The sequence below is a fragment of the Aythya fuligula genome, chromosome 2, assembly GCF_009819795.1.
Source record: "Aythya fuligula isolate bAytFul2 chromosome 2, bAytFul2.pri, whole genome shotgun sequence".
NCBI classification, from domain to species: domain Eukaryota; kingdom Metazoa; phylum Chordata; class Aves; order Anseriformes; family Anatidae; genus Aythya; species Aythya fuligula.
In genome coordinates, this window is record NC_045560.1 from 20,005,430 (window position 1) to 20,032,764 (window position 27,335).

General features: G+C 36.5%; 1 protein-coding gene across 11 annotated transcripts in view; it reads left to right on the forward strand.

Annotated features, from left to right (window-relative positions):
* NEBL (nebulette) overlaps positions 1–27,335 on the forward strand; it is a 252,215-nt gene that overhangs the window by 161,920 nt on the left and 62,960 nt on the right. For 8 of the 11 annotated variants that reach the window (XM_032183076.1, XM_032183073.1, XM_032183070.1 and 5 more), the window contains 5 exons: positions 4,535–4,639; positions 6,834–6,944; positions 14,458–14,568; positions 22,226–22,327; positions 24,033–24,134. The exons of 2 other annotated variants lie outside the window; for them this stretch is intronic. In XM_032183076.1, the coding sequence (XP_032038967.1) occupies positions 4,535–4,639; positions 6,834–6,944; positions 14,458–14,568; positions 22,226–22,327; positions 24,033–24,134 (531 nt within the window). The remainder of the gene's footprint in view (positions 1–4,534; positions 4,640–6,833; positions 6,945–14,457; positions 14,569–22,225; positions 22,328–24,032; positions 24,135–27,335) is intronic. One more of the 11 variants, XM_032183077.1, reaches the window with a different exon arrangement.

Consider the following 27,335-nt stretch of genomic DNA (forward strand, 5'->3'; position numbering starts at 1 on the left):
GTATGTTCACAAATCTGTTTGCATGGATGTATCATTGGTGAATATCTGTACATCTTAGCTGTGCAATGTTTTTTGGGGCTTGCAGTTTTGGCCCAAGATGACCTTGTGACAGCAGTCCTTGTCCTTGCTGGCCACGAGGCTGGGTGATTGTCCTTGTCTGTCTGGGAACTTGCCAGCGCAGCTCCTCCGTCAGAACATAGTGACAAGAGTGCTCATAACTCGAGATACTGCGATTGCATTAAGCTCACCCTGCATTCTTTGCAGGCTGACTTTAATTTGACAATATAATTAAAAAAAACACTGTTGTGATGGCATTCTTTAGTGCATGTGTAACTGGCAGGCTTGAGTTGTATATGTAGAGGGAAGCTGGGAACTGTTTATGTGCTCCTCCTGTTCTTCAGGAAATTCCCATCTTCATATGAGTTTGGCAGATATTTGTTTTGTGGCTGTGATATCCCCTGAATTGTTTCTCCCTAAAGCCATTTCATTTAATCTCCCTCCATTATGCAATTTTATTTCATAGATGCTTTCAAAACTGTCATGTATATTCGATTTCTATGAATTACCTTCCTTTCCAGGCCTTTTCTCTTCCATATTGAAATTGAGCCCGTCTATTTGCTTGTATTATTTATATTTTAGTATCTCTTCATCTCTTCTTTGTTTTGATTATGGGCTGTAATATTGTGAATATGATTATAAGCAGAGAGGTGAATTATTATACAATTAAAACGGTCATTGACCAAACTATCTTAATGGTTTTTGGTAGAGACAGACACTGGGCCTTTTGAAGACTCTGCTGAATTCCTGTCATGTGTGGCATCAGTGCTTCTTGTCACCTATAGCAAAAAAAATACTACTACCTACCATCTAAATGCCTGTGTATGGAGGCCACCTTTGTTTTAGCAAAGGAATGCTAAAGAGATATATAATCAGGTATAGAAATAGAATGCCTTTCCTCTGATATTAGTAGGTTTGTGACCTCCTAATTCAGGCTGGAGCTATTCCTCTGTGTTCTCCATTACTAGCTGGAGCCTCTAACTGAGGTGGATTTGAGTTCCAAACTGCTTTAGACTAGTAAAATGCTGTGGGGCAATAATACTCTATGCTTGCCTTCTTATACTTTTCTCTAGATTTCTGTGGCCAAAGAGAGAATTTAGGTAGATCTGTGGTCTGACACAGTTCTTACACACTTATGAGAGATTACAACTTAAGAAATGGATTAGAAAGGGAATCCTTAGTGGAAAAAACGTTCCCTTTTAGTTTAGCATAAGAGCTAGATAAGAAGGTTCAGACATTTTATTATTCTTGTGAGCTTAAAGAAGTCTTTGATAGAACACAGTTCTGTAATGGATCTTGGCATGATGATGGTCAACATAGTTATATCAGTGATGTCAAAATGTTAAGAACAGTTTTTTTTCCAGTGCACTTGTATTTAAATGAGATAAATACATGCCCCTGAATAAGAAAGAAAGGTGGCTTCTTGGATAAGGCTGTTACCACTTGAAGTTTTTCCTTAGTCCACAGATTCCTCCTGAGTTTCCCCTGTGAAAAAGACTGATGGAGCAGGCCATGGGCAAGATGAATTTTCCTGGTGAGACAGGAAGCTTCAGCCTAAAGGCTGGATGACCTTTATTTATAAAGTTTGATTTTTGTCATATAACATCCATTAAGAAAAAAAAAAAAAAGGTACAATTTGAAACTTACTCTTTTGATGGTTGTCTAGGAATTTTAATCTGCTTTTACTGGTTAGCTGTGCTGCTGGTTAAAGTACTTCAATGATTAATCTGGGAGAAGAAAGGGCTCAGGAGAGGGCTATTAAAAATTGGGGCTTTAGCGAGCTATTGGGCTTCAAAAGTATACCAAAAGAGCAGTGGTGGCTCCAGGCCATCATTTGCAAATTTTTCCTATTATCTGTTTTTTTCTAAGGCTTACCAGACCTACTCAACATAAACAGTGTATTTTGTGGTGAAGGGTAAGGCACTCACAAGCAAAATTTCCTATTCAGTATTTTAGACATTTGAATATGTAAACCCTAAAATGAATATTATCTTTCTGCGTATTTCTTCCAACCATTGGTTATGTTTTGTCATAGCCAAACTCTTTAGCCTCTTTTTTACTTCATTTACAATAAGTATGCTTTTTAAGTACAGATATCATGACTACATTAAACTTGTCTCATTTTGTCTTCTGTTTGCCTGACTCTAAGTGATACAAACACTTCTATAGCTAAATGAAGCATGTTGGATTAAAAATGGACACGCAGATTTTGTTATATGTCCTCTCTAAATGATTCATTTGAACCTGTGTGGGCTACTCTAATAAATATGAGTAATAAAGGAATGACATTACTACTTCGTTGCTTTTGGTTATTTTGAAAGTATATTTACTGTAGAATGGCTTTGATTGTTTCTTCTAGTCTCATATTCCTTCCATTACGAGATACCTTAGGAGGCTTTCATGCTTAATTTTTGAATATAATTATTGCTCTGTAATTAAAATGGATGTAATTACAGTCAACTCTCAGTTACCTGTGGGTGGTTTGTCTAAGCTGTGAGCAGCAAGGCTTTCCATCTTCTCTCCAGAGTTTCAGTTTTACAGGCATTCCTACTGGGAACTCCATCAAACTGAACCAGTAGACAGCTCTTTAGATGTTCCATGTTGTTTCTCAGACATAACATTGTGAATAACTGTAATTCTATGAAGATCTTTTTTAAGCCAATCGTGCACAGTCACCCCCCCACCTCGTACACACACTTAGAAGTGCATGTATGCATTGCATGCATGTTGACAGTAGGCACCTGCTCATCCTTATCATAAAACCTCAGTTTTTGTGTACTGCTCTAGGATTGCCTTGGAGTATAGTGTCTCACACCCATGTTACACAAACCATTGGATTTCTGTGACCTGAGTGAAATGATGATGCAAAGTAATTTTATGCCCTTTACTTCCCAAACAGTTTTTATTTATAATACTCAATATTTTACAAAGTAAGATTGTATGATTCGGTATTGTGAGGTAGATTCATTCAGCAGTCCACATCTGGATAAGAAAATTGGTAATCAAAATTATTTCCTTTGTGATGTTTACATAGTCATCAGTCTGAAAGGACTTCGGCATTTTCTAGTCTGTTATGCGGTAGCCAAAAAGATTGCATGAGAAAGTTCAGGAGTTGATTCTGTGTAAGCTACCATCTTTCTCATGAATTTTCCAAGTCACTTTCTAGGAATTTAGGCTAGAACTTGTGATAACCATAAGGGATTCAGGGAAAGAGGAAATTAAGACTGCATATTTCTGTAATGATCAGGTGCAGATCATATTGCTTCTGTCAGTGCTTGTCAGCAAGTTGAGATACAAGGTGCCGTTGTGCAGAATGTGAAAATGAAGTTAGAAAAATGATAGCAGATAATAACCAGGATAGCTTAATCCTAAATAATTCAATTTGCATTGAACTAAACTATGCTATATAATATAGCATATTATATATGCTTTATATATTTTTATATATATATATATATATATAAATTATATGTAAAAATTTTATATATTCTTTTTATATATTTTATATATTCTTTTTATATATTCTTTAAAGGAAGAAATGTCACTAAAATAATTTAAGATTACTTATTGGGAGTACCTTTAAAAGTAAGGACTACACTTGGAAAGTGGCTATCTTTAAAATGTATTTAGTGCATCTTACTGTATTCACCATCTTTCTCCACACAGTTCTTACATAGTAAAGGTCTCTACACATTCACCATGTTTGTAGACGTCACATTCCTCACAATCTCTAGTAGCTCTGACTTCTTCAACAATCCTGTGATTGTTTTCAGATAACTGTGTAGTGCACCTGCCCCTATTGTTTGCCCAATGGTAGGAAAAATAGGACTTGATGGTGTTTTTAAAAAATAAGCACCTGATTTTTTGCAAAACACATTGTGGTATTTTGCCTCCAAAATGTTTTTTATTGTGCATACACATGACTTATGAAATGGCTTGATTTAAGATATTCTTTCCTTTTAAAGGGAGTCTGATATTACCTGTATGTAACAGCTGTTGGGGTGCTTTGTAGGCAATGCTTTGGTAGTGGCCTTCTGAATTTATTCATTTAACTCTCAGGTTCAAAAGGAGGCATTTGATTATGCTATACAGATTCTGGGTCTGTGTTAGAAGCCAGTTTCACAATTTTATCTTTTAGATCAAGGAGAAAAGCCTTGATTCAACTTTTCTTTAGAAGGACAGAACATCTACAGATAGTGGGAAAAAATGTGCTGTAGATATAGGGAAAAAATTATATCTTTTTCATCTTTAATATTAAAGAGTTCTGTGACTTTTACATGCCCTGGTTCTGTGTATTGCCCTGGAACTGAATATTTTCCTGTGTGGCTTGATTTGATCCAGCCTGAGATGTTTGCAAGCCACCCAGCATGTTATCCACAAATAAATAAATAAACAAAATAGATTAAATAAAACTAGCTACTTTATTTTTTTTTCTCTTTTAAAGAATGACTGAACTTATCTTTTCTCCTCTTTGTAGATACACTATAAAGAAGAGTTTGAAAAATCTAAGGGCAAATGCATATTTGTACCTGACACCCCACAGTTAAAACATGTGAAAAGTCTTGGTGCTTTTATTTCTGAGGTAAGACCTAAAAGACTGAAGAAGTCTCTTCACTTCTTATTCTTCATATAGACACTGTGTATTGAAGATTATATTTACCAGATGAGGAAAGATGGCTTATTTCAAAGAATAACTCTGTTTAAAGTTGGCGTAATTTAAAGCACTATATATTATTATTGTATAATGTATATGTGAGTAATAATTACTTGTAAGTATACAAAACTTTTATTCCAGAATTCCAAGGTATTTTATTTATGGTCCTGAGGCAGTCATAACTGTGCCATTTTATAGATAGATAAACTGAGGAGCAGGAAAAAGATTTGTTGTTACTCTGCCATGATGATGTTTGCAAATTACATCTGTGCATAGGTGTCTTGCTGGGGAGAATTGACAGCCTGACTGTCAAAGAGGAGGAGAAAAGGACCTTTTACTGTGTCCTTTTACACCTGCCCTTCAGCAAGGGAAGCGAGGCACAGATTGGGTAAAGGCCATCCGCAGGTCACCTAGTACTTGCATGAATGTATGTGTTTATAATATGCATACCCATTTGTGGGTTTTTAGGTGTCTGTGTATAAATGGGCATGTGCACACACTCATATATTACTGTAGTGGCAAGAAAAATGGCAGCTTCCAAAATGGTAGAACACAATTTACTCCCTGCACTTCATGTCCCAGGTATAAGGGGATTGCATCTCTAATTATGTATATATATATATATTTGTAGTTAAGAAAAGTAGCAGGAGTTTTACCCGACAGTTACTTCTGTTATGGAATTCTTGTTTCTGAGTGATTCGTCTGTCACTGTAACCTTTGGAAGACTTAAATGCCTCATTTATTTTGCTACCTTTTATAACTGTAATAAAGGGTTCCCCAAAGTTTGGAGTTATACAATTTATACATTCGGTATACTATTTCTGATATACATCTGTTTGCTGTATGGCTACTTTGAATATAAATGCATCTGATGAATATTTTTCTTATATTTATCTTCATATTTCTGAGAAGGAGTGGCAACTCCCAACTAGCACAGATGTGATGAAATTAACTATAGAAGAGACTGTTGCCTACTGTGTCTGCAAAAGCACAATACAGAGAGGGTATTTATAGAATCTGTTTGTCAGATACTGAATTTACTGCTAATCATTAGTCAAAGATTTAGAGTCATAAGAATATTTCAAAACCAAAAAAAAGTGTATTTCATATTATCTCGTTGTGCACTCTTGCCTATTGCAGCTACTTAAATTTTTATTATTGCATTCTACTTAAATGCAATAATATGATGGATGGTTTATCTTGTAAATTACTGACCTCTAGTGTCCCATAACCTGTTTCTGCAAAACTTGAACACTTCTGAAATTCTCTCTTAGCAGCAAAAATAGTCCTCTGTTTTTGGAAACATCAACAAATGCTATAACAAATTATTGATATATGTAATACATACAGGAAACTAGTCTCTGATAAATAGAGCACAAGCAGCTAAAGACATTAGGCAGTACCGTTTAATATATCTTTGATATATGTGAATACTTTTACAGCAATAACTGACATGGTTTTTAAAATTTGAAAAACTTAGATCTGAAGCAAAGCCTCACAGAGTTTGAACTATTATTCTGGCTGTTCTCACAAGGTCCTTTTGCTAGTGCTGAACATTGACAAAGCACAGGAGAAATAGAAATGAATTTAAAATTGAGTCTTTAACATGAGAAGATTAAATAGAAATGGTGACAATCATGCTGTTTTCAATGTCTTCAATGTTCCTGTCTTTTCCACTTATATTTAACTGCTAGTACATAGTAATTGGTAAAATATCGTTCTATTGACAACTCACTGCTCTCATTCCAAAAATTCAGAAAACAGAATGAGAAAATATATATATATATATATATATATATATATATATTTATATATATATATTTTTTTTCCTTAAATGATTTAGTAAAATGTAGAAAAAAAATCTGCTTTGCCTTAGTACTTTCCCCTCAAATTCTAATTTAATTAGCGGGTACTTTGTATTGGTTTCTGAATTAGATACATCCACTTGAAGTAGTTTAAAACTGTTATTTAAAAAAATGGTTTTGCTTGACAGTTTATAAGACAACATTAGATTTTTCCAGTTCTAATGTTCTTGGTGCCATTTTTTAACAGGAAAAATATGTAGTATGATTACTCTATCTGACAACTTTTTCATTGTGTGTCACCTTTTTATCCCCTGCAGGTGAAGTACAAAGGAGCTGCTAAGAAAGGCCTTTCCAACTCTCTTTATCAGCAGATGCCAGCCACAATCGACAGTGTGTTTGCAAAAGAATTAACTCAGCTTCAGAGCAAGGTGCAATTTTAAAATCGTAAAAATGATTTGTATATTAATTGTGGGACAGAATATAACCAATTTGTGCAATGCTTTTGAATGGCTACTCGATCACCTTCTTGATTTATCTGGGTGGGTTTATCATCCAGAGTTTTTCATTATAACTGCTTAACTTCAAGAACTACTCAATTCTAAAATGTTGACAGTCTGACCAATTATGTTTACTAAATATAAGTTTAAAAATGGGCAGTCATCAGTCAAAAAAATCCATTAGCAACTCATAAATGCACTAAAGAATTACTGAATTTAGTGATGTTGCATTGTGTTTATGGAATAAACAAATTGTATATAACAACTATTTCAACTTAAGTGTTGTGTTAACTTTTAAAAATGTTTGAAGTGGAAAAAGGTGGAAAAAAACACAAAAAACTTTACATTTAATGACTTTTAAAGTCACTCATTGGTAACAGGAAAATATTTCTGATGTCATTAATCATTCACATAACACCACTGACAACAAATTCCATAGAATTAAAAATATAAAATCAAGTGTATTTAACATAGCATACAACATGCAATCAGTAAAATAGTAGTCCAGGGACTTAAAAATGTAATACCCTTAAAGCAGGCAGATGATCCTTAGTTTCCATTGATCTTGGTGGAATTTTGAGTAGTAAGTATGTGTAATATAATGAAGATGTAGATTTTGATTCTTATTCATGGCAGTTACAACTGATAAACCATCATGGTTCTCGTGCACCAAGCATCTCAATGTTCTCATTCTGCCTTTCTCCTCTCTTAAACTATATATAGTTTAACAGACTGTGAAATGAACATATTCCTAAAACCATAGTATTGATACTGACCTGGGGAACTATAGGCATGTCAGCTTGACCTCAGTGCTACGGAAGGTGATAGAACAGGTCATCTTAAATGCAATCATGCAATTTATCTGGGACCAACAGGGGATCAGGCCCAGTCAGCATGGATTCATGAGAGGCAAGTCCTACCTGACCAACTTCATCTCCTTCTCTGACCGGGTAATCCGTCTGGTGGATGAGGAAAAGCCTGTTGACATAGTCTACCTAGACTTCAGCAAGGTCTTTGTCATGGTCTCCAATGGTATTCTCCTGGAGAAGCTGGCAGCCCATGGCTTGGACAGGTACACGCTTTGCTGTGTTAAAAACTGTCCGGACAGCCGGCGCCAGAGAGTGGTGGTGAATGGAGTGAAATCCAGCTGGCAACTGGTCACCAGCGGTGTTCCCCAGGGGTTAGTGTTGGGGCCCATCCTGTTTAACATCTTTGTTGATAACTTGGATGAAGAAATTGAGTGTACTGTTGGTAAGTTTGCAGATGACACCAAGCTGGGGGGAAGTGTTGATCTGCCGGAAGGTAAGAAGGCCCTGCAGAGGGACCTGGACAGGATGGGTCAATGGGCAGAAGCCAATGGGATGAGGTTCAGCATGGCTAAGTGCCGGGTCCTGCACTTTGGCCACAACAACCCCATGCAGTGCCACAGGCTCAGGGCAGAGCAGCTGGAAAGCTGTGCAGAGGAAGAGGATCTAGGGGTGCTAATCAATGCTCACCTGAACATGAGCTGGCAGTGTGCCCAGGTGGCCAAGAAGGCCAAAGGCATCCTGGCTTGTACCAGGAACAGTGTAGCCAGCAGGACCAGGGAAGTGATTGTTCCCCTGTATGCTGCTCTGGTGAGGCCAGAGTACTTTGGGCCCCTCAGTACAGGAAGGACATCGAGGCCCTGGATTGTGTCCAGAGAAGAACTACGAAGCTGGTGAAGCGCCTGGAATACATCCTATGAGGAGCGGCTGAGGGAACTGGGGTTGTTTAGTCTTGAGAAGAGAAGGCTCAAAGATGACCTTATTGCTCTCTACAAATACCTGAAAGGAAGTTGTGAGGAGCTAGGGGTCAGACTCTTCTCACAGATAACTAGTGATAGGACTAGAGGGAATGGCCTCAAGTTGTGACAGGGGAGGTTTAGGTTAGAAATTATGAGACATTTCTTCTCAGAAAGAGCAGTCAGGCATTGGAATGGGTTGCCCAGGAAAGTGGTGGCATCACTGTACCTGGGGGGGGTGTGTGTTCAAGGAAACTGGCACTTAGTGACATGGTTTAGTGGGTGATGGTTGGACCAGATGATCTTGGAGGTCTTTTTCAACCTTAATGATTCTATGATTTTATCTCAATATTCATTCTCTCTCTATTTTTTTCCCCCAAAACAAGGGAAAATATAACAAAAGAAAACACAAATCTCAGGACAGCTTCTAGAGGAATTATTAGATTTAAAACAATGTTAAGGTTATAATAAGTAAACATAATAACATAAAGTATTTTACTTTTCATAGTTTGAAATGGAACATATACGTATGTATTGACTTTAAAGCAACACAGTAGCTAAAATAACATTAGTGTCACATTTCATTGTAAAGTGAATGATTAGAAGAATTACAGTAGAAATAAACTGAGAATTAAACTTTTATAACATTTTAAAACAGTAAGCTTGATTTATAAAACATTAGTTTACTAGTTTGTGACAGGATTTACTCCTGGATTAATTCCAAATGAGTACATTCTACTTCAGTTTACGCAAATGAGGTTAACTAACATCAGTGATATGGCAGAAAAGATAAATAACTGAGACTGAAAATGAATGCATTTGATTCATGGAAAAAACTTATAAGAAAAAGACTGACATTTTCATTTGATATTTTTGAAGCTTTTCTACAATCATCCAACAGTCACAGAGAAACAAATATGCATATAGGACGAGTTATATTAAAGCAGAACTTTTTCCTGTAAAATTCATTCCATCCCTGTAGGAATAGATGCATTATAAATCATAATCTACCATAAAACTTAAAGATACGCTGACACATTTTTCCAACTTGTGGTTACTGTTGCAATGGACCTGAATTTAATGCTACTTTGAGAGAGATCCTAGGGGATTTTCTAGTGGAAAATCTTCTCTACAGTATTCAAATCTAATCCATATTGTGCCTATCACTGTGGTACCTCAGTAGCTAATATAAGGATTTCAAATTTCATCTGGGTCAGAATATCGTAGAGAGGATTTCTGCTGCATCCTTCTTGCCAGGAGTGTAGATTTACAGGTCACCAATTCCGCAGGGGAAGACCAAGAGTACCTCACAGGGCGCAGAGGGAGCACAGCACTGGTTGGCTGCCATGACAGCCCTCTTGCAACAAGGCCCCTACAAGCCCAGAACTGCTTTCTCAGTTTTAAGAAGCGGATTTTAAATAGGTGCTTATTTCCTGAGATGAGAAAAATGTGGCTATGTGTCCTCCTTCCCATTCCTGTTAGAACAAGTTTACACGTTTGACTCCCTCATCATGCTCCTTGGATGCAAGGCCAGGTGCCCTTGTATCCAAACATCACAGGTGCTCTCTCACTCTGTGGTACTGTGTTCTTGGTGGGGCCTGTGGTCTCATCTGCCAAGCAGGTGTGCCAGGACTTGGGGATGTGGTGGTTTTACCACAGAGCAGAAGAAAGAGAACACCGACTCCCCTGCTGCTGCCTGCTGGCACGGGACTGCAGATGCTGGTCCGCTTCTGCCCCGTGACTTCCTACACAGATGTATGCTTGGCAAGTGGTCTCTCTCACGAATATTTGGCCCTGACATGGTGCTGCAGTACTGCCACTGCCCAGCAGCTCCGTTTTCCTAGATCTAGCACAATTTATGAATTTTATGCACTCTTTCAGATCACATTGATGATTCAGGAACTTAGAGGCAACCAAGAAAAATTCCTTTTTCATTTTATTATTTATTTATTTATTTATTTATTTATTTTTAATGGCAAAAAGTTATTTCCTGTCTGCAGCTGCCTTTTGCTGTCGTCTCCAAAACAGATTGCTGTAGCACCACTTGTGTAGCAATTGCCATTGACTTCAGCGGAGCAAGAACTTTACTCTGTGGGATTCCAGCCATACAGTGTGAGCCAGTGCTTGCAGGATCTTACCATAATGGAGAGTACATCACCCTGGTGTCTCTGGTTTTCCTCCTGTGGAACTTTCTCCACATATTTGCTGTATAGATTCATGCTTATTTCCCTTTTCAAGATGTACAGGAAAGACTAAAACAAGACAGCCTCTTCTGGCTTTTATGTAAAGCCCATGTTTGCTCTTCTGTGTTTTACATAAAGCTGGCATGACAATAGGAATAAATATTCATAGAGAAGGAAACCCAAGCAGATTTTGGACAAAAAATAATGATGCTATTTATGGAAAAAGTGTTTCAGGAGAATTAAAATATGAAAATGAAGTTTCATAACCCCACATACTTGGGTGGCTTTTATCAGTTTCATGCTTTCCCTTAACAGAGAAAATTTGACTATAATAATCTAAATGACTTTCTTGAGGGTGAGATTTTCCTCCCTCTCTCTCTTTTCATAGCTCTTCCCAGGGTAAGCCAGAGAGAGAATCTTTCTTCCCATGCATGAGTTGCCAGCCTGAAAACTCTCATGAGTTGCCATCCTTGCCAGCCTGAAAACTCTCACTAATGTCTCTGTTCTCTGAAAAAAAAAAAAAAAAAAAAAAAAAAAAAAAAAAGACTCATCTTGATTTTCCTGAGAGGAAAGTGACATTTTATAGAAAAATCACAAACTTCCTGTGGAAAATATTTCTGAAGAAAATTTTCAGAACAATGCTAGCTTTGTGCCAAGTGTTTCTCCTGTCTGAACACCAGTATGAGTTCATAAGAGTTCTTCCTGGATATTTTTTTATGAGTTGTCACAAACAATGATAAAAATATTTAACATTGCTTGGGAGGGAAAAAAATAATGAAAAAAAAAAAGGTGTGTTTCATCATTTTATTTCTACCATAAGAAGAGATTGCAGAGTTTTTCTTATCTGAAAGGAGTAATCTAACACAAACTGAAGGCAGTTTAATATTCCTTTGCACAGTGCAATATCTCAAATAGTAACTATATGTCAATGCTCAACAGCATTTTCTGTTTGTTTGTAAAGATGATAAACCAAAGGAATCTTAAGGAATATTTTCAACTTCTTACTTGTGGACAGATTCCTTCTTTTATGTTCAAATGTACTTTTGTTAGTATGATAAAAGTATTTTTATGGTTTACTTCATCATTTACAATCATATTGTGTTACAACCGCATATGGTGAGTCAGAGTTAAGTTAAAAGAGCATAAAACCTTCCTTAATTCACCTCTTGCACACTGGTGTACAAGAGAGAGAAGGAAAATAAAAAATGAGTAGTTACAAATCAGTTCAAACTGAAGTCATACCTAAATAATGGAATTACTGAAATTATTAAATGTACTGCTCCAGAGCAAAGGTTACATGAGTGACCTGTTATTGATCTCTGTGGAGTACTTTTTCATATATGTATTTGGTAAATACAATTTCAAGCCTGGAAACTCAGTATGAAATGTGAAATAAATAGTAACATAAAACAGTAGTTTTAATAATATTAATGAAGTAATCCTTGTAAATATTTTTGCATATTTGCTTGGAACTGATTTAAAAATTTGGGAATATTTCTGCACAACTGTTCAAGACAAAACTAGACAGTTATTTAACTTGGCAGAATCTGTGATTCTTTCAAGGTTCCAAAGTCAGTTAATAAGATTATTGTGAAAAGATTAGGAAGAATTTGGCTGTGAAATAGTGAATCAGGTATTCCTACATTAAGCTAAAGAAACAGTCTTATTTTTCCAAGATAGTGGAAAGTCAATTGCAATTTCTGTTAGTTTTCTTGTGGTGGGAGTTGATTGCTTTTGATTTTTGATGTCTTGGTTTCATAGCTCATACACCAACATAAAAATGTAGATGTTGACTGAGTAATGTGACAATGTATTGCAGTATATGTAAATTATAGAATTTCAGAAAAAAATAAAATGTCTGGGTTGGCTTCTCAGAATGGGAAGCATCTTAAAAGTGACCATTTCAAATGTGGAAAGTAGCAAAAACATTTTTGTGGCATATGTTTATATTGTTACTATACTTCTGCAGCTGATCTTCCTAAGGATCATTTACTTTGCCAGTTGCAAAACGTAATCGATATAGGGAGGTTATAGACATTTTGGTTGTTTCAATTTAAGTTGTATGTCTTTCCCCAGAGACCTGATCATGTTGGATTTGCACTGTGTAAGCATATTTTAAACTTCCTAATTTGATGCTTTCATTTGTATAGTATCAGTGTAAATTAAACCCAAACAAACAAACATCAACAGCAACAACAAAGAAAAAAAACAAAAACCAGCCAACCAAAAAAACCAAACCAAACCAAACCAAAACACCCCAAAACAACAAAACAAAAAAAAAACTAAAAATACCTCCAAGCAGCCCTTTTTGTCTTAATCTCTTGGCATACATATCATTTTGTAATCTGAGATAGAGTAGATATTAATATATTGCCTCGGGCACCCTGATCTGTGATTCAGATGCAATCTTGCAGCCTTAAACATAAACAAATAAGTCATTTTCTCACAGTTCTAGTATCCTGTCTTAAAAGAGTGCGAATCACCACAATTAAGACTTCCCTCAAAACTTTCACAGTATTCTTTTATTGCTATTTAGGATTTTAGTTTCAAATCCTTCTCCTCCTGATCAGCTTTCAATCTTATTTAGTATTTGCTGTTTTCTTGGGGATTATTTTAATGCTTGCTCCTGAGAGCTCTATTAGAAAATGATTTTTCTCACTGCTTGCTGCTTTTTCAGGCATCTAAACCTGGTGAATTTTCTTAATGTAAGCCTAAAAGCTTATGACAAATCTAAGTGCAACATCAGCTTTTCAGGCAGTTCCACTATGTGAGTGTGTGTGTATGTAAGCATAGCAGAGTACAGTACAGGGAAATCTGGACGAATGCCCAACACTGAGCTCAGTTTCTATTGTAAAAATAAATTTGTTTATAAACTCACAATCCAATTCCATTTTCCTTTACCATGATGACAATTGAATGTAAACATTATTTTTCTTTGTGAACCTAGTGGCTAGTCCAAATGTGTATTGTGATAGTAATTTCCTAACAGTGGAGGAAATTGATGTTTGAGCTATGAGTATTTCATGTAAACCTGTTCACTTACAAGGCATGCACAAAATTCCCCCCCCTTTTTTTCCTGAACACAGGAAAAAAATGAAAATACTTTTCATTTTTGTTTGTGAATACTTATTTAACTGACAGATTCATGTACGTTTTAAGGGAAAAAAAATAAATCCCTTATGCTATTCTCTGGGCTGTCTTCTCACCTTGTTAAGGTTAATATTCTGTTTCTGTATGTGTATATTTATTTTTCTTCCTCCTGCCTACTCATACCTCTGTTGCAATAGTAGACTTAGAGAAATCTCTCTGCTGCCTGTGCCTCATGTGTCTGTTTTGGGCAGAAACTGCTATTGTTTTAGGGTTCTGGTTCCATTAAGGAGTTTAATAATTTATTACATTTCTTCCTGAATACAGGCACACTACAATGCTAGGTTTAGTCCAGCTCATGATATTATACCTCGTCTATTGAGGTCACTAAAGCATGATGCTTTTTTTTCAGGTACTGTATAAACAAAAATATGATGCTGAGAAAGGAACTTCAGATTACGCACATATGAAGGAGCCTCCGGATATTAAGCATGCCATGGAAGTCAATAAACACCAGAGTGATGTAAGTACTCCCCCATCTGAAATCGGTTCATTTGTTTTGAGTTTATACATCTAGTGTAGCTAACTGCTATGAGATGAGCATGGAATATTTTAATATTTCATTAGTTCATTTTTCTTTACAGATGTGCTCTTAAATATTGTGGGACACAATGTGTGCATAAAATATGCTATGGGTAATGCCATGCAACTTATGATAAAGAGCATTGGAAGGTCATTTTAAACAATGAATAGCTATTTTTATTGTTATTAAATATTGCTGATACCAATTTGAAATAAAATTGTAAAAGAGATTTTCCAAATTAATGTGTACTTGTACTTTAAAACTGTATAAAGGTCTTTGTTTACAGGAGCAGCAGTATGGCTTCAGTGTCTTACACTTTTAAAATAACATTTAGATTTTTTTTTAATAACATTTCTGTTTAGAGGAGAAAAGGGGGCTATTTCTGCACTGCTATTGCACACTTTTATGCACACGAATTATGTTGTTCCCACCTCATGAATACATACCCAAGTGAGCTCCAAAGAAAAATTTCAGACTGATTTTTATAGAATCTGATCCAGAGAGTTGTGTTTGATGCATGGTTCTAGCTTATGCCATTGACCAAAATATTTGTTATATTAGTTTACTTAAGTAATTTACAAATAAATTAGATTGTCTAGCTATATATTTTAGTGTTTTTTTTTTTTTTTTTCTTTTCCATTCTTTAAAAAACAAACAAAACCTGCTTGTTATCTTCCTGAAGTTCTCTATGTTTTCACAATATAAAAACCTAATAATAGTTTTTTTTTTTTTCTTTTTTATTAAAGTCAGTTTTGATTTTTGTGGTCTTTTATGCTGTGCTCTATTTTTACAAACACCGATTTGAAGAAAAATATATGTTAGTCTTAGGTTTTGTATAAGTTTACTTATGAGAAAAGTAAATTTTAAGGGCCTCAAAGCCACTAAGAACAGCTGACACCTATAAAGTTGAACATAACCTTCAAAGTTATGATCAATTTCTATTCTGCTTAGGCAACAAAGTCAAGGCAGGTAAGTATATGATTTTATGACTCTCTTGTTTCTCAGACAAATGGGACATTTTTTGCTTCTAATAATATAGAAAATGAAGCTTAGGTGTTCATTTTGAATTATCTTAAGTTTACCCTATCTTCCATACTGAGAGTGTAACAAACACTCATAGGTTATGCAGGCTGAAAGCTAAATGTCAATGTTAGATGTATGTCCATGTGTGTAGAACCTTGACAGCTGGCTGTTGATTAAAAGGCTGCTGGAAAACTTCAGGGAAGCATTATGTTTGAAGAATAACTTTTTCTTCTGGTGGGAAATACCTGAGTTGGAACTCCCAGAAGTGATTTGCAACCTGCCTTGATTACAGAATTCCCTCTTCCTGTTAAATTCTGGCCATCTCTGCTGCTAGAAGCATCAGGATATCAGACTGACAGAAGATGTGAGCTGGGAATGTGAACTTCCCTCCACATAAGCATGGGCTTGTTTTTACCTAACCCTAGGAATGATTGCAGACTATTAGGGAAGGAAATAACATTGGGAAGAGAGGCTGGAATCCCTCTCAGAGTAGTTAGTGGGACCAAGAGGAATGTGAGACTAGTTTTGGAATCAAATTCGTCATGGTCTGTGGATTAGTGTGCTAGTGCAAAACCCATTCCCCTTTTACAGCTGTACATCACCTGCTAACAGAAGGAGAGCAGGGTACAGATGTGAGAGTAAATTAAGTTCAGTTGTTTCGTCGTCTTTCACTCTTAAAACAATAAAAGAATGAAATGAAGGCAAACATAGGAGGGAAGGATAGGAGGGATAAATGAGAACTTCTAACAGCATGTTAAAATAATTAAAATATATGATGGAAGGTGTTTTCAGCCTGAACAAGCTTAAAAAAAACAAGCAAACAAAACCGCTAAATCCAACATAAAACTCTAACCAGTTAGTTTCATCTATTTAAGAAGAGATTCTTTCTGGATTCTCACAGGGAGCTTTAGTGCAATGGGGATATATCTCTATCACACATAAAGTTATGTAAGTCCAGTTATTGTTCATCAGTTACACAACTCCTGTGGGTAATTGAGCACCATGCTGAATATAGGCTATGGATTTCTTGCTTTACAAGTAAAGGTTTAATTAAGAGCTGCATGAGTTTTCATCTGTAAGTCAGAGTATGGCATAACAAGCATCCCAAATATGGAGTATTTTTCTTTTAGAATGTAGGCTATTTGTAGAATCACATTTTTGAAAGTGCAGTGTAAAAAGAGGGAATAGAAGGACAAAGCTCTTTTATCCACCACTCAGTACCGTATACCTATGGGAGCAGAATGCATGTTTACCTACAATGGTCTGCCAACTCAATTCAACCCTTACATGCAGGGTTTGCATCTAATAGGATTAGGATGTGTTTAAGACTATTTACTCAGCCTTAAAATAAGGCTGACATTTATACTCAACTCTGTGAAATGTGCAATTTCCTTTAAAAATTAAGACTGTATTCAACTTACAATACATTTGTGCTGACATTTTGAAACTGTCATGTGCTGTAGGCCTTCACACCACTTTGAATATCATTAACACGCTGTATAAGCGTGGGTTGAAGCTGCATAATAGGGAAATACTGTAAAATCTCCTGAACAACGTGATCATGTATAAGAAAAACATTTTTCTCTTCATTCTTCCACAGAAGAAAATTGCTCTCAAAAGAACAAAAGTGACTTTTTTAATGATAGGGAATTTACTTGGAAAATAATTTAGATACTACACAATGCTTTAGTGAAAGCATGTTTATCCAAGCCAGAGTACTTTTATCTATAAATTATGTTTCTGTTTTGTGAAGCCAATATTAATTATGTGACCTGGGCATGCAAAATCATTTGGAGAACTGTGAAGTAGGGACCATCAACCTTCTTTGTGCTTGGCTAATGTCATTTGTCTCTTCTGGGAATTTCCAAACTTGGGACCAACATTAGATGGTGTTGTGTAGAAAACTGTCTGGTCACAAAACAGTAGTTCTTCATCGGTGTAGCCGAGGATCAAATGGATGGAAGAAAAAAAGAAATTGAACAGTGAAATGATATTCCATTTGGGTTTCTGAAGAAAGGAAAGTACTTGCTGTGTTTTGCTTGGGTAGAAGCTGCACACAGCATTTGGTGAATATAGTCAAAGCTGCAGATACCATTTTTTTTCTGTTCTGTGACCTGGTCCATCACTGATCATTACGAATAGCAAAACAGTATTATTTATTTATGTAGCAGTTTATATAGAGTGTTGTTAAAATTAGTGATTTTCCTTGCAGTGTTACCCTGTATGAAATAGCTAACTGGTGTTCCGATTTTACAAACAGCAAAACAGAATCATCTATGGGCATTTAAAAAGTAGTTTGAAGTTCTGAGGTTGGAGCCACATATATATATATATGTGGTCTTTGCAGTCCAAATGATGTCAGAGGCCATAATTTTAAATGTTCCATTGACCTCTATATTTGAATACTTAAGAAGCCTGTATTGTCTTAAAGTACACTTTTTCCATATTTGATATATTGCACAGTCACAATCCACACACACACAAAAAATACATTCTTTCTGATAAGACAAAATCAGCAGATCTTAAACTTGATGTGCTTAAGCACCATCAATACCAAGATGTTGACGTTTGTTTTGATGCAGATCATCTTAAAGTCAAGCTTCTCCTGGATCTCTGTTCTGCATTTGCATTAGAAAAAATCACCTTTCACTGACTAACTTTCTGCTGACAGTGGTTGTCAACAGCAGGTCCCCCTGGACCACTTCCAACTGGTGCTGAAAATGATGTGTTTACTCCTGATGTAATTGGGACCAATCAATTTTCAAGCCCATTACTGGAAAGGATGACTGCATCAATCTGTAATGGGCCAGAAATGTGTTTGTCTCTTCTACATGAGCCGGGAAACAGTTTTCAACACCATTTGAGTGGGGATCAGAAAAGCTGTTGCCAATGATGATTGTCACCAGTTAGTCATTTTCTTAGTGTTGATGGACCCCAAAGTGCAGATGAGAGAAAAGGGGGCAGAGACACTGACGACAGACCATTAGTAAGTGGACTTGCTTCTATTTGAAAATACTAAGCAGGGACAAACAGTAAGAGACAAATTATTTTACAGGTAGGTGTACTCAACTCCTTGCTGACTTTGTGAGTGGATTTCAAGAGGGCAAAATGTGTCCCTATCTACTTGTGCACATATTGGTAATTTGATAAATATAGATTGGAGTAGCTTTGGAATTGGAATAGACAAAAGATTGCAAGAAAGATCTTAGTCTCTTAAGCCTAAGTGTGCTTGGTTTTAGCAGAAGTTCCCATTTGTTTGACAATTCGAGATGTTTTGCAGCCTTGTTCAAAATGTGTTTCCTGTGCAATGTTGTAGTGCATCCCAATGAACTGGTGCCACCGTGAAAGGTGAAGCACCTTCAGGACCATTAGCTGGAGTAAATAGACCCTCACGTTTATCCTAAGTGGACCTTATGCCTTTTCAGAAGAGCTGGAGCTTTGGCCCTATTAAAATTAGTCTGCTAATTATAAGCAGGCCCTGAATATTTTCCATGCTTTGCAAAAAATAATAGTTCAGGGTGTGTAATCAAATTTGGGATTAAAGATGCTAAGTGGCTTTTGTTGAGATTATCATTAGTTCATTAGTTTTATGGATGCTTTAAAAAAAATCACTTTTTATTGTCATTTCAAAATAGGTAGAAAAAAATAGGGTAGAAAAACACTTCAAATCTAGTTGTTGCTTGCAATTTAGTACTTGCATCTTCAAAACTAGAGATGACAGAAATCTTTTCCTTTTTGTACCTACTTCTTTCTTGCTCAATTTTCCCACTGGTCTCTGTTTAGGTCATTCCCTGCTGCTCTTATGTTGTTAGCATATTAGTTACTTTTTCCTGTATGTTGGCCAGTTTGAGCAGATGTTTCACAGACTTGTAGTCCTCGCAAAAGGGAGCAATTCTGGAGCATCTAGTGATGGTTTTGGTAGAACTTGAGCATCCCCTTGAAGTGAAGATTGAGTAAGGGCATTGTGTAATTCCTGGAGGTGCTAGTCAGGGTCTGAGCCTCTTGCTAATTGTTTGTTCAGGGGCTGAACAAACCCAGGAGAAAAGATAGCCCCTTCCCTGGGTGTTTCTGCTATTTCGTTTCCTGCTGCTTTCCTTTATTTTTCGCTTGACCAGGCTGCTCTTTCTCTTTTCCCCTCTCATAGGCTTCTCCACCTCCCATCTTCTTGGTACCTATGGGTGTACACACCATGCTGGCTGCTTTGCCGTTTCTACATCTGTTCCCTTGCTCTCATGGAATAGCTTTCCTTTTACTGGTCTAACATAGCACTATAAAAAAAAAATCACTAGATGGAACAGAATAGCAGCTGTGTAATAGAGGCCAGCACACTGTCCCAATGGGAAAGGGTCAGCATCCAGGGATTGAGGTTATTCAGGAAATGGGAAACATATTTTTTCTTTCTTTGGCCTACCTCTGACAAACTACTGTTCTGCTGCATAACATTTTTATTCTCACCGGAGTATGACAAGCTGCAGAATGGAGCAAATATATATTGCAGACATTTGTAAAATGTTAGATGACTTTCCCTCAGACATAAGTAATAGGTATACTGGTTTAGGTGCAGGAAGAATAATAATTCACTCAGGGAAAGCTATAGCAATTGGCCTTGCATCTAATATAATTGAAAATGGTGAAATATAAAGGACTGTCACTGTCTTATTCCCTCCCTCCCCCCCCCCCAAAATTAACCACAATCCATTATTTCATGTACTATATGATCATGTCATTTGGGAGCAATAATTGACCACATTTCCTCAACTTTATCACCACTATTCTTGATTCTCTGTTGTTAAATTCACTCCATTCCTAATTTCTATTTTGAGCACATATGCTGGCCTTTAATTTGCAATTTACATGGATGATAGGGTGCTATTCAGAAACCTGTTTCTGCTGCCTCTGTGGTTTTCACCTCACCTCATGTGGTCATTAGGATGAACAGCATATAATTAACTAAACTCATGTAAAGCCCTGAATTGCAAATACTTGTCTGTACATCTAGTGTCTTAAAAAAAAAAAACAAAAAAACAAACAAAAAAAAAGAACCAAACCAAAACTTCCAGTTGTTTTAATGAGCTATAAGAAACAGCTTTTATTATATTGGTAGGTGATACTTTGAGCTATATTAATTCTTTTTTTTTTTTTTTTTTTTTTATCATTGATTAAACTTGTGTGCCACTCGTAGGTTAAAAATTATAAGATCTATCTGTGGGCAAACAGCCAACAGAGCGAAGCCCATTTAGCTTGTCTACTTAGCTGAAGCCATATGGATGCAAAATGACTTCCCTGTTGCCTACAAAATATATGCCCTAAAGTAATTTTTTAATTATTTTTTTAATATAACATTTCTATGAATTATATTTGTCACTAGGTATTCCACTTTATGATTGACAGACTTGCAGTTCAATATGTTGCACTGCGTCCGTAGTAAAACTGCACTGGAAACAGGAGACAGATACACAGGTTATTATAAGTGAAGCTTCAAGCCGAGGGAACCTCTTGGGACGTTTTTGATGGTGAAATACAATTTTGGGAGGTCAATTAACTGTTAATAAGCAGAAAAATAGTCTAAAAGACTGTCTGATAAAATAGGAATTATTCTGATGCTTTCTGTCTCCTGTTGACTTTGTTCTCCAACTTCTGCATGGAACTTCAACTTGTCAGACACTTTTGAATACTAGGGTTGATTTTCTTAGATTTCATTAAGACGACAGCTCTTGGGAATTGGCTTGGATTGACACACATGCAATATGGCAAGGTAGGGAAAAAAGTCTATAGACCTAGAGTAGGGAAAAGAAAGAAAACTTGTGGTCTGGGAGCTTTGGAGTGTCTCTGACATCTAGGCAGTTTCTGCAGGCAGTCTGCTAAAGGGATAATTTTTGGGCTCTTCTACTTGTGGTTTAGTGTTCTGGCCAAAGTCTTCTAAGCTCATTCATTATTATAGTGGCCTCTGAATAAACAGAAAAATCCAGTCTTGTACTCCACATGCTGGAACACTCAGCCTTCTTGTTCCCATGATTGTGTAAAGTAGCAGATAAGTGGAGCTGGGAGAAGTCTGGGGTGCTGGGGTGGAGTTGTGTCATTTAATTACATACCAGCTACATGACTGCCTGTTACTGAGAGACGTTCACCGTGGTAGAATTACAGTTTCTCCACAGTGTAACTGTGATCCTTGGTGCTTAATATCATAGAGGTATTAGTTTATATTAAAAAAGGTATAGCACAGAAAAAACAAACAAACAAAAAAACACAAAAACCTGTCCTCTTAGAATTCCTCTGAAATTCAATGATGAAACCTAATATTTGGGTCTTCGCAGTGCTTTCATTTTCTACTGTGCTTCTAAGCCAAAAATGTTTTTCATTTTAATACTATATTTTATGCTTTTGAATGTCTTCTTTATCCTGTTAACCTGTGTGTGGGTCTTAATAAATAATCTCTGTCAAGAAGGACTGTGTTAGAATAAATTACGTGGTGTTTTAGTGAATTTCGTGGCTGAGTTGATAGATCATTTGAAGATGATTTATAAATTTCAAACTTTTCATTTGTTTTAAACATTTTTTGTTATTATTTTGACAGGTGTCATATAGAAAGGATGTGCAAGATACTCATAGATACACTGAAGTGCTGAACAGGCCAGACATAAAGATAGCCACCGAGATAACAAAGATAATAAGTGATGTATGTTCTTTTGTTATTCTATTTGTATTTTTTAGACATTTTTATTTTATTTTATTTTATTTTATTTTATTTTATTTTATTTTATTTTATTTTATTTTATTTTATTTTATTTTCCAATTTCAGTAAGATTCAAATTCCAAGATTCAGTAAGAATGCTGCTGAAATTTTCAGACTTCCTAGCAAGAGAAGAAAACATGGCATGCTAAATCTGATATGGAGAACTAGTGGGGGGATGGCTTGCTTGGAATGTCACAAAATTGAGTTGCTTCTGTTTTGATGTTAACAGTTTGACATTTGCAAGCATTGATGACTGAAGACAATGTTAAGCTTACTAAATCTCATTTTGTCTTGGACTTGTTAATAATAATGATTCTAAAAAGAAGTCGTGCTAGTGTGCATTACTGCACTTCAAAAGACACACAAGACCTCTGTTCACCCCAGTACAAGAGAAGTGTCCATGCCAGGACTCCCTTTCCTCCTTCTGTGTCAGCTGACAATGGTAGGGAAATGCAATCTCCCACTGTCCTTGTGAGAGCCATGTGAGCATATCGCCTCTTGCACATGGCTCTCCTTCCCATACCCTGGTCTCAAATTCTTTTCCCTCCTACTTTGACATCTGCTAAGGGATAGGTCAAGAAGCAGTTTGAGAAGCAGTAATGTGTGATGCTGTTTAATATTTTAATGTAGACAATATACACATTAGAAGTTCTGAGCTGAGATTTTCAACAATGGCTAAATTTCATCTGAGACTAATTAGGCATCTCTTATGGAGAGGTGTCTCTTACAGAAAGACAGCTTTAAGGGACATAAGGGTTCACCTTTTGGACACGCAGCATTTTCTGAAAACCAAAATCTCCTACTAAGTCTTATGTTCTATGCCCAGAATTCTGAATTGCTCTAAAAGCTACTTAGAGTGGCTTTGGGTCTTTTCTTTCTCTCTGTTGTTATGACATGTCCTTGCTGATTCACAGTGCCTGAGTAATGTAAGAAACCTGCTTTATGCAATGGTAATTTAGTTTGTGATATTGCAAAGAACCTATTGTCGGTTCATCTGTACTGTTTTCTAATGCATTTTGGAAAAAAAAAGAAAATGCAGCAATTTGCATGGGAGGTAGTTCAGCTGGAAAGATCATGTAACACCAGCCTTATGGGACTAAGTCCTCTCTGTTACACCAATGCAACCTTACTGACACCCAGCAAGATTACAGTGCTAAAACTGAGAGTGGAATTTGACCTGTATTTCAAAAACACTGCCCCTCAGCCTAGTTTTGTTTCAAGGCTGTTTTCAACCACTACAAATAATCTTGTGTAAACTGCAGACCATGTCTTAAGAAATGCTGAGCCATTGTAACTCATTCTGCCTTGATTGGGAGCAGTAAATGAACAGTATTTCTCAGGCTTAACCTGTGCATTTTGTTAAAGTTGAATTTTATGAATGCTTTGCATTGTGTTTTACAATAAATACATGTAAATACTATGCTTTTAATGAGGTGAAGTGTGAGAAGGGCTTTTTTTCTGAGCTAATTATAATATTACTGAGAGTAGTGTCAATGCAGATCACTAAATGAGACTAGCTTTTCTACTAGCTGTAGTGCTTACATTTCTCTTGGAAAAAACAACTAAAACAAAACAAAAAGAAACAAAACACAAAACCAAACAATTTAATAGTGATTTGTATTCATTTTTATGATTTTTTTTTTTTAAGGCTGAGTACAAAAAAGGAAGAGGGGAGATGAATAAGGAGCATGCTGTACTTGGAAGACCGGATTTTGAACATGCTAAGGGAGTTTCTAAACTTCTAAGCCAAGTAAGATTTTCTGACATTTTACAATGACTTCATTCAGATATCTCATTGCTACTAATGCAAGAAAATATTTAGATTTTTAGATGATTATCTCTAATTGCATGAAGATTATGTTCTCAAACCCTTTTCATATGGTGTTGTAATGACTGGTAAATTTAAGATTCCTAGGAAACAGAATATACATTTTATGCAAAAATACAGTGAACTTTGACTGTTACAACTCATCTTTGGTGGAGATGGTGTATATTTATATACATTATCTAGGATTTCTAACTGTATGCAATTTAGAGTCAAATTTTGCTACTCATTCAGTTTGAGTGGAACCTTACCCTGTGATTAATCCCACTGAAGTAACTGGGGTCTTTTGTGAAACTGCTTGCTAATGTGAGTAATGGGATCTGAATTTGACCTGACATGTAAACTGCCCGCCTTCCCTCCCCCTGAAAATGAACCTTTTATGTACTACTTTCTGTTATATATTAACCAAAAAAAAAAAAAAAAAAATTTTTAAAAGAAAGATAGAAAAATGAAGAAACTGCTTTTGTCCATAACTTGAAAGAAAGCTGGAGACACAAATATTCCCTCTTTTCCTCTTATGAGTCTTTTACTGCTCCAGATCAACCTCGTATCATGAGAAGGGATTTCTGACTTGCAGTCAAAAAGTTCTTTTAGTTCCTTGCATAATCCTTGCTAGTAATCCTCAGAACTATACTCATGAGTTTTGTAAACCCAGGAGCAAATTCCATCCTCATGTATGAGGAGGATAACCCCCTTTCATTGGAGAAGGCCATGTCGTTTTTCCCACAACTAGAAAAAAACAACTGGAGGAATGTATAGACCAGAACAGTCACTATCAGCATTGTGTAAAAACTCCTTGTGATTTGTCAAGATGGTAAAAGTCTTCCCTAGAACTAGGACAAAATAAGAATAATAAGACATAGAGAACAAGCTCCAGAACAGTGCACTCACTGTCTGCCTGCAAGAGGCTAAGCTTCTTTTGATATCACCAGACATAGCCCTCAGATACGTACTACCTGACTTCCTGTTTTATACTGGACCGTGGTTAACTGAAGTGGTCTTTTGTGTTTATCATAATGCAGGCTGGGAAGTTAGCCTGTGTTTTCTAGGAAGAGTCAGTTCTATGCTGTTCAGACCTCAGTGTCACTTCTAGAGAAGGGAATTTTTTGTCTTAGTCATGTTTAAGACTTCATCTCTAGATTTAGTGTGTAGCATTCTTTATTTCTACCTAATGGCTATCTACATATTCCTTTCTTTGCATCCCATTTCAGAACCTAGTGGGCTTGCAGCTGCCTGTTGTCACAAAGAGGAAAAAAGCAGGACCCTTTCTGATAGACCTTCAATCTCACTACACCTGGTACCAGTGAGGTTGTGACCAACAATTGCACCAATCAAAAACTACCAGCTGAGTCATAGGGGTCCTGCAGGCTGGTGTTGTGGCAGTTGCATCATAGGCTAATCAGTGCACTTTTAATCTCATTTTTATTAGATGTGGATTTTCTCTTGGACAATACATGCTTTATCTGCAAAACTAGTAGCTTTATCATAGTCTCTTTGCTACCAGGGGCAGGGATGGCTGCTGTTCCTGGTGAGATCTGTCTGCAGAAGAGAGCATTTGGTATGGGATTTTAACTTCTTTAGGGAGTCCAAATAGTGTAGGTGGTGTGGCAGAAAGAGAGGAGCAGTTGATATAATGTAGCCTGCAGTCTATTTGTAAAGATGATTATTAGTCCTTGGTGGTCCAACCTTTGCAGCCACACTCTGGCCAACTGGAGCTCAGTTTTGGCATGCTTCCATCCTTTTTCCTCCCCTCAGTCTACACTGATGAATAGAATTGAATAGAATAGTTCAGTTGGAAGGGACCTTCAAAAATCATCTAGTCAACTGCCTGATGAGGCTGCTTGCAGTGTGTGTGAAGGGCCACATACTTTTAAAAAGGGAGCAGGGCACTTCCAAAAAGCATCAGGCTTCGGCCTGACACTCTGCTGCCATCCATCTGCATCAAGCAGCACGGAGGTTGTAAGTACCAGGCTGCTTTCAGCAGTGGGGAGGTGCATTCAGCGATTCCCCACCTCCTCTGGAGGAAAGTCAGTGGCCATGAGTTGTCTAACATTTTTATATATTATTTGAATCATTATAACACTTAGACATGCTGACTATAAATCAAGAGCATCCTGTACAACCACAGAAAAATGATGATGACCCCTGTCTGTGGAGCAGGGTGATGGGGCAGGATGAGGAATGCACCTGTGCTGTAGGAAAGGAAGCACCCTAAATGTGGGTCAATCTTGTCAGTCCTCTTTGTGCAAGGATTGAGAAGCAGGCTTGTAACAATTACAAGATGTAAAAAATAGTAAACCTAATGATCTCTTTATTGTCTCCAGACTTTCTGGTCTTTAGGGCTTCCCTTTCTTTCTCAGCAAATAGGAGCATTAGAAACTTTTTGTGCTGAAAGTTGATAATCTCCCTTAATAGCATGAATCTATAAGCTGCGACATGTGGAGAAATATTAGTTATTTGACCCTCACAGTAAATTTGCAAAGTTGACAATTCTGATGGATGTAATGGGAAGAGAAGATGATAACATGTTTTAATGTAGTGCATATGGGTAGGTAATTTAGGGAGTATAGAGAACAGGAGCAAGAAGAGGTCAGGCAGTGTGGGTGTAACGAAGGGAGAAAGCAATCAATGCAAGCAGGAAGGCAAACAAAGTGAAGAAAATAGTGTTAATGTTTGACTGGTACTCAAGGCTGTACCAAATCAGTGTACCATCTCTCTCTCTCTTTCTCTCTCTCTCTCTCTTTTTAAACAAAGCTTTTGACAACAGCAGCATAAAAAATACCAGCTCCAGCTCCCAGTACTAGTATATTTACCCACAGCACACAGTAACCACTTTCTGTTGGTTTGAAACCAAATTTAAAACATAAACTGCGTTAGCCTTTGTGAAAACATGAAGTTTGTCAGTTTGCTGAATGTACATTGTATACTTTTTTTGTATTTTTTTTTAAATAGAAACAAGCTCTGATGTGTTCTTTATGTCATCTAATGCATTTTATTAGCTTTTACTAAGAGCTGCTGATATGAAATATTCCTCTTTTGTTGTTTAGTGATAGGTTTTATGACAAATAATTTCGGATATACATATTTTATGCTGGATTTGGTGCTTATTGTTTCATGGATAATACT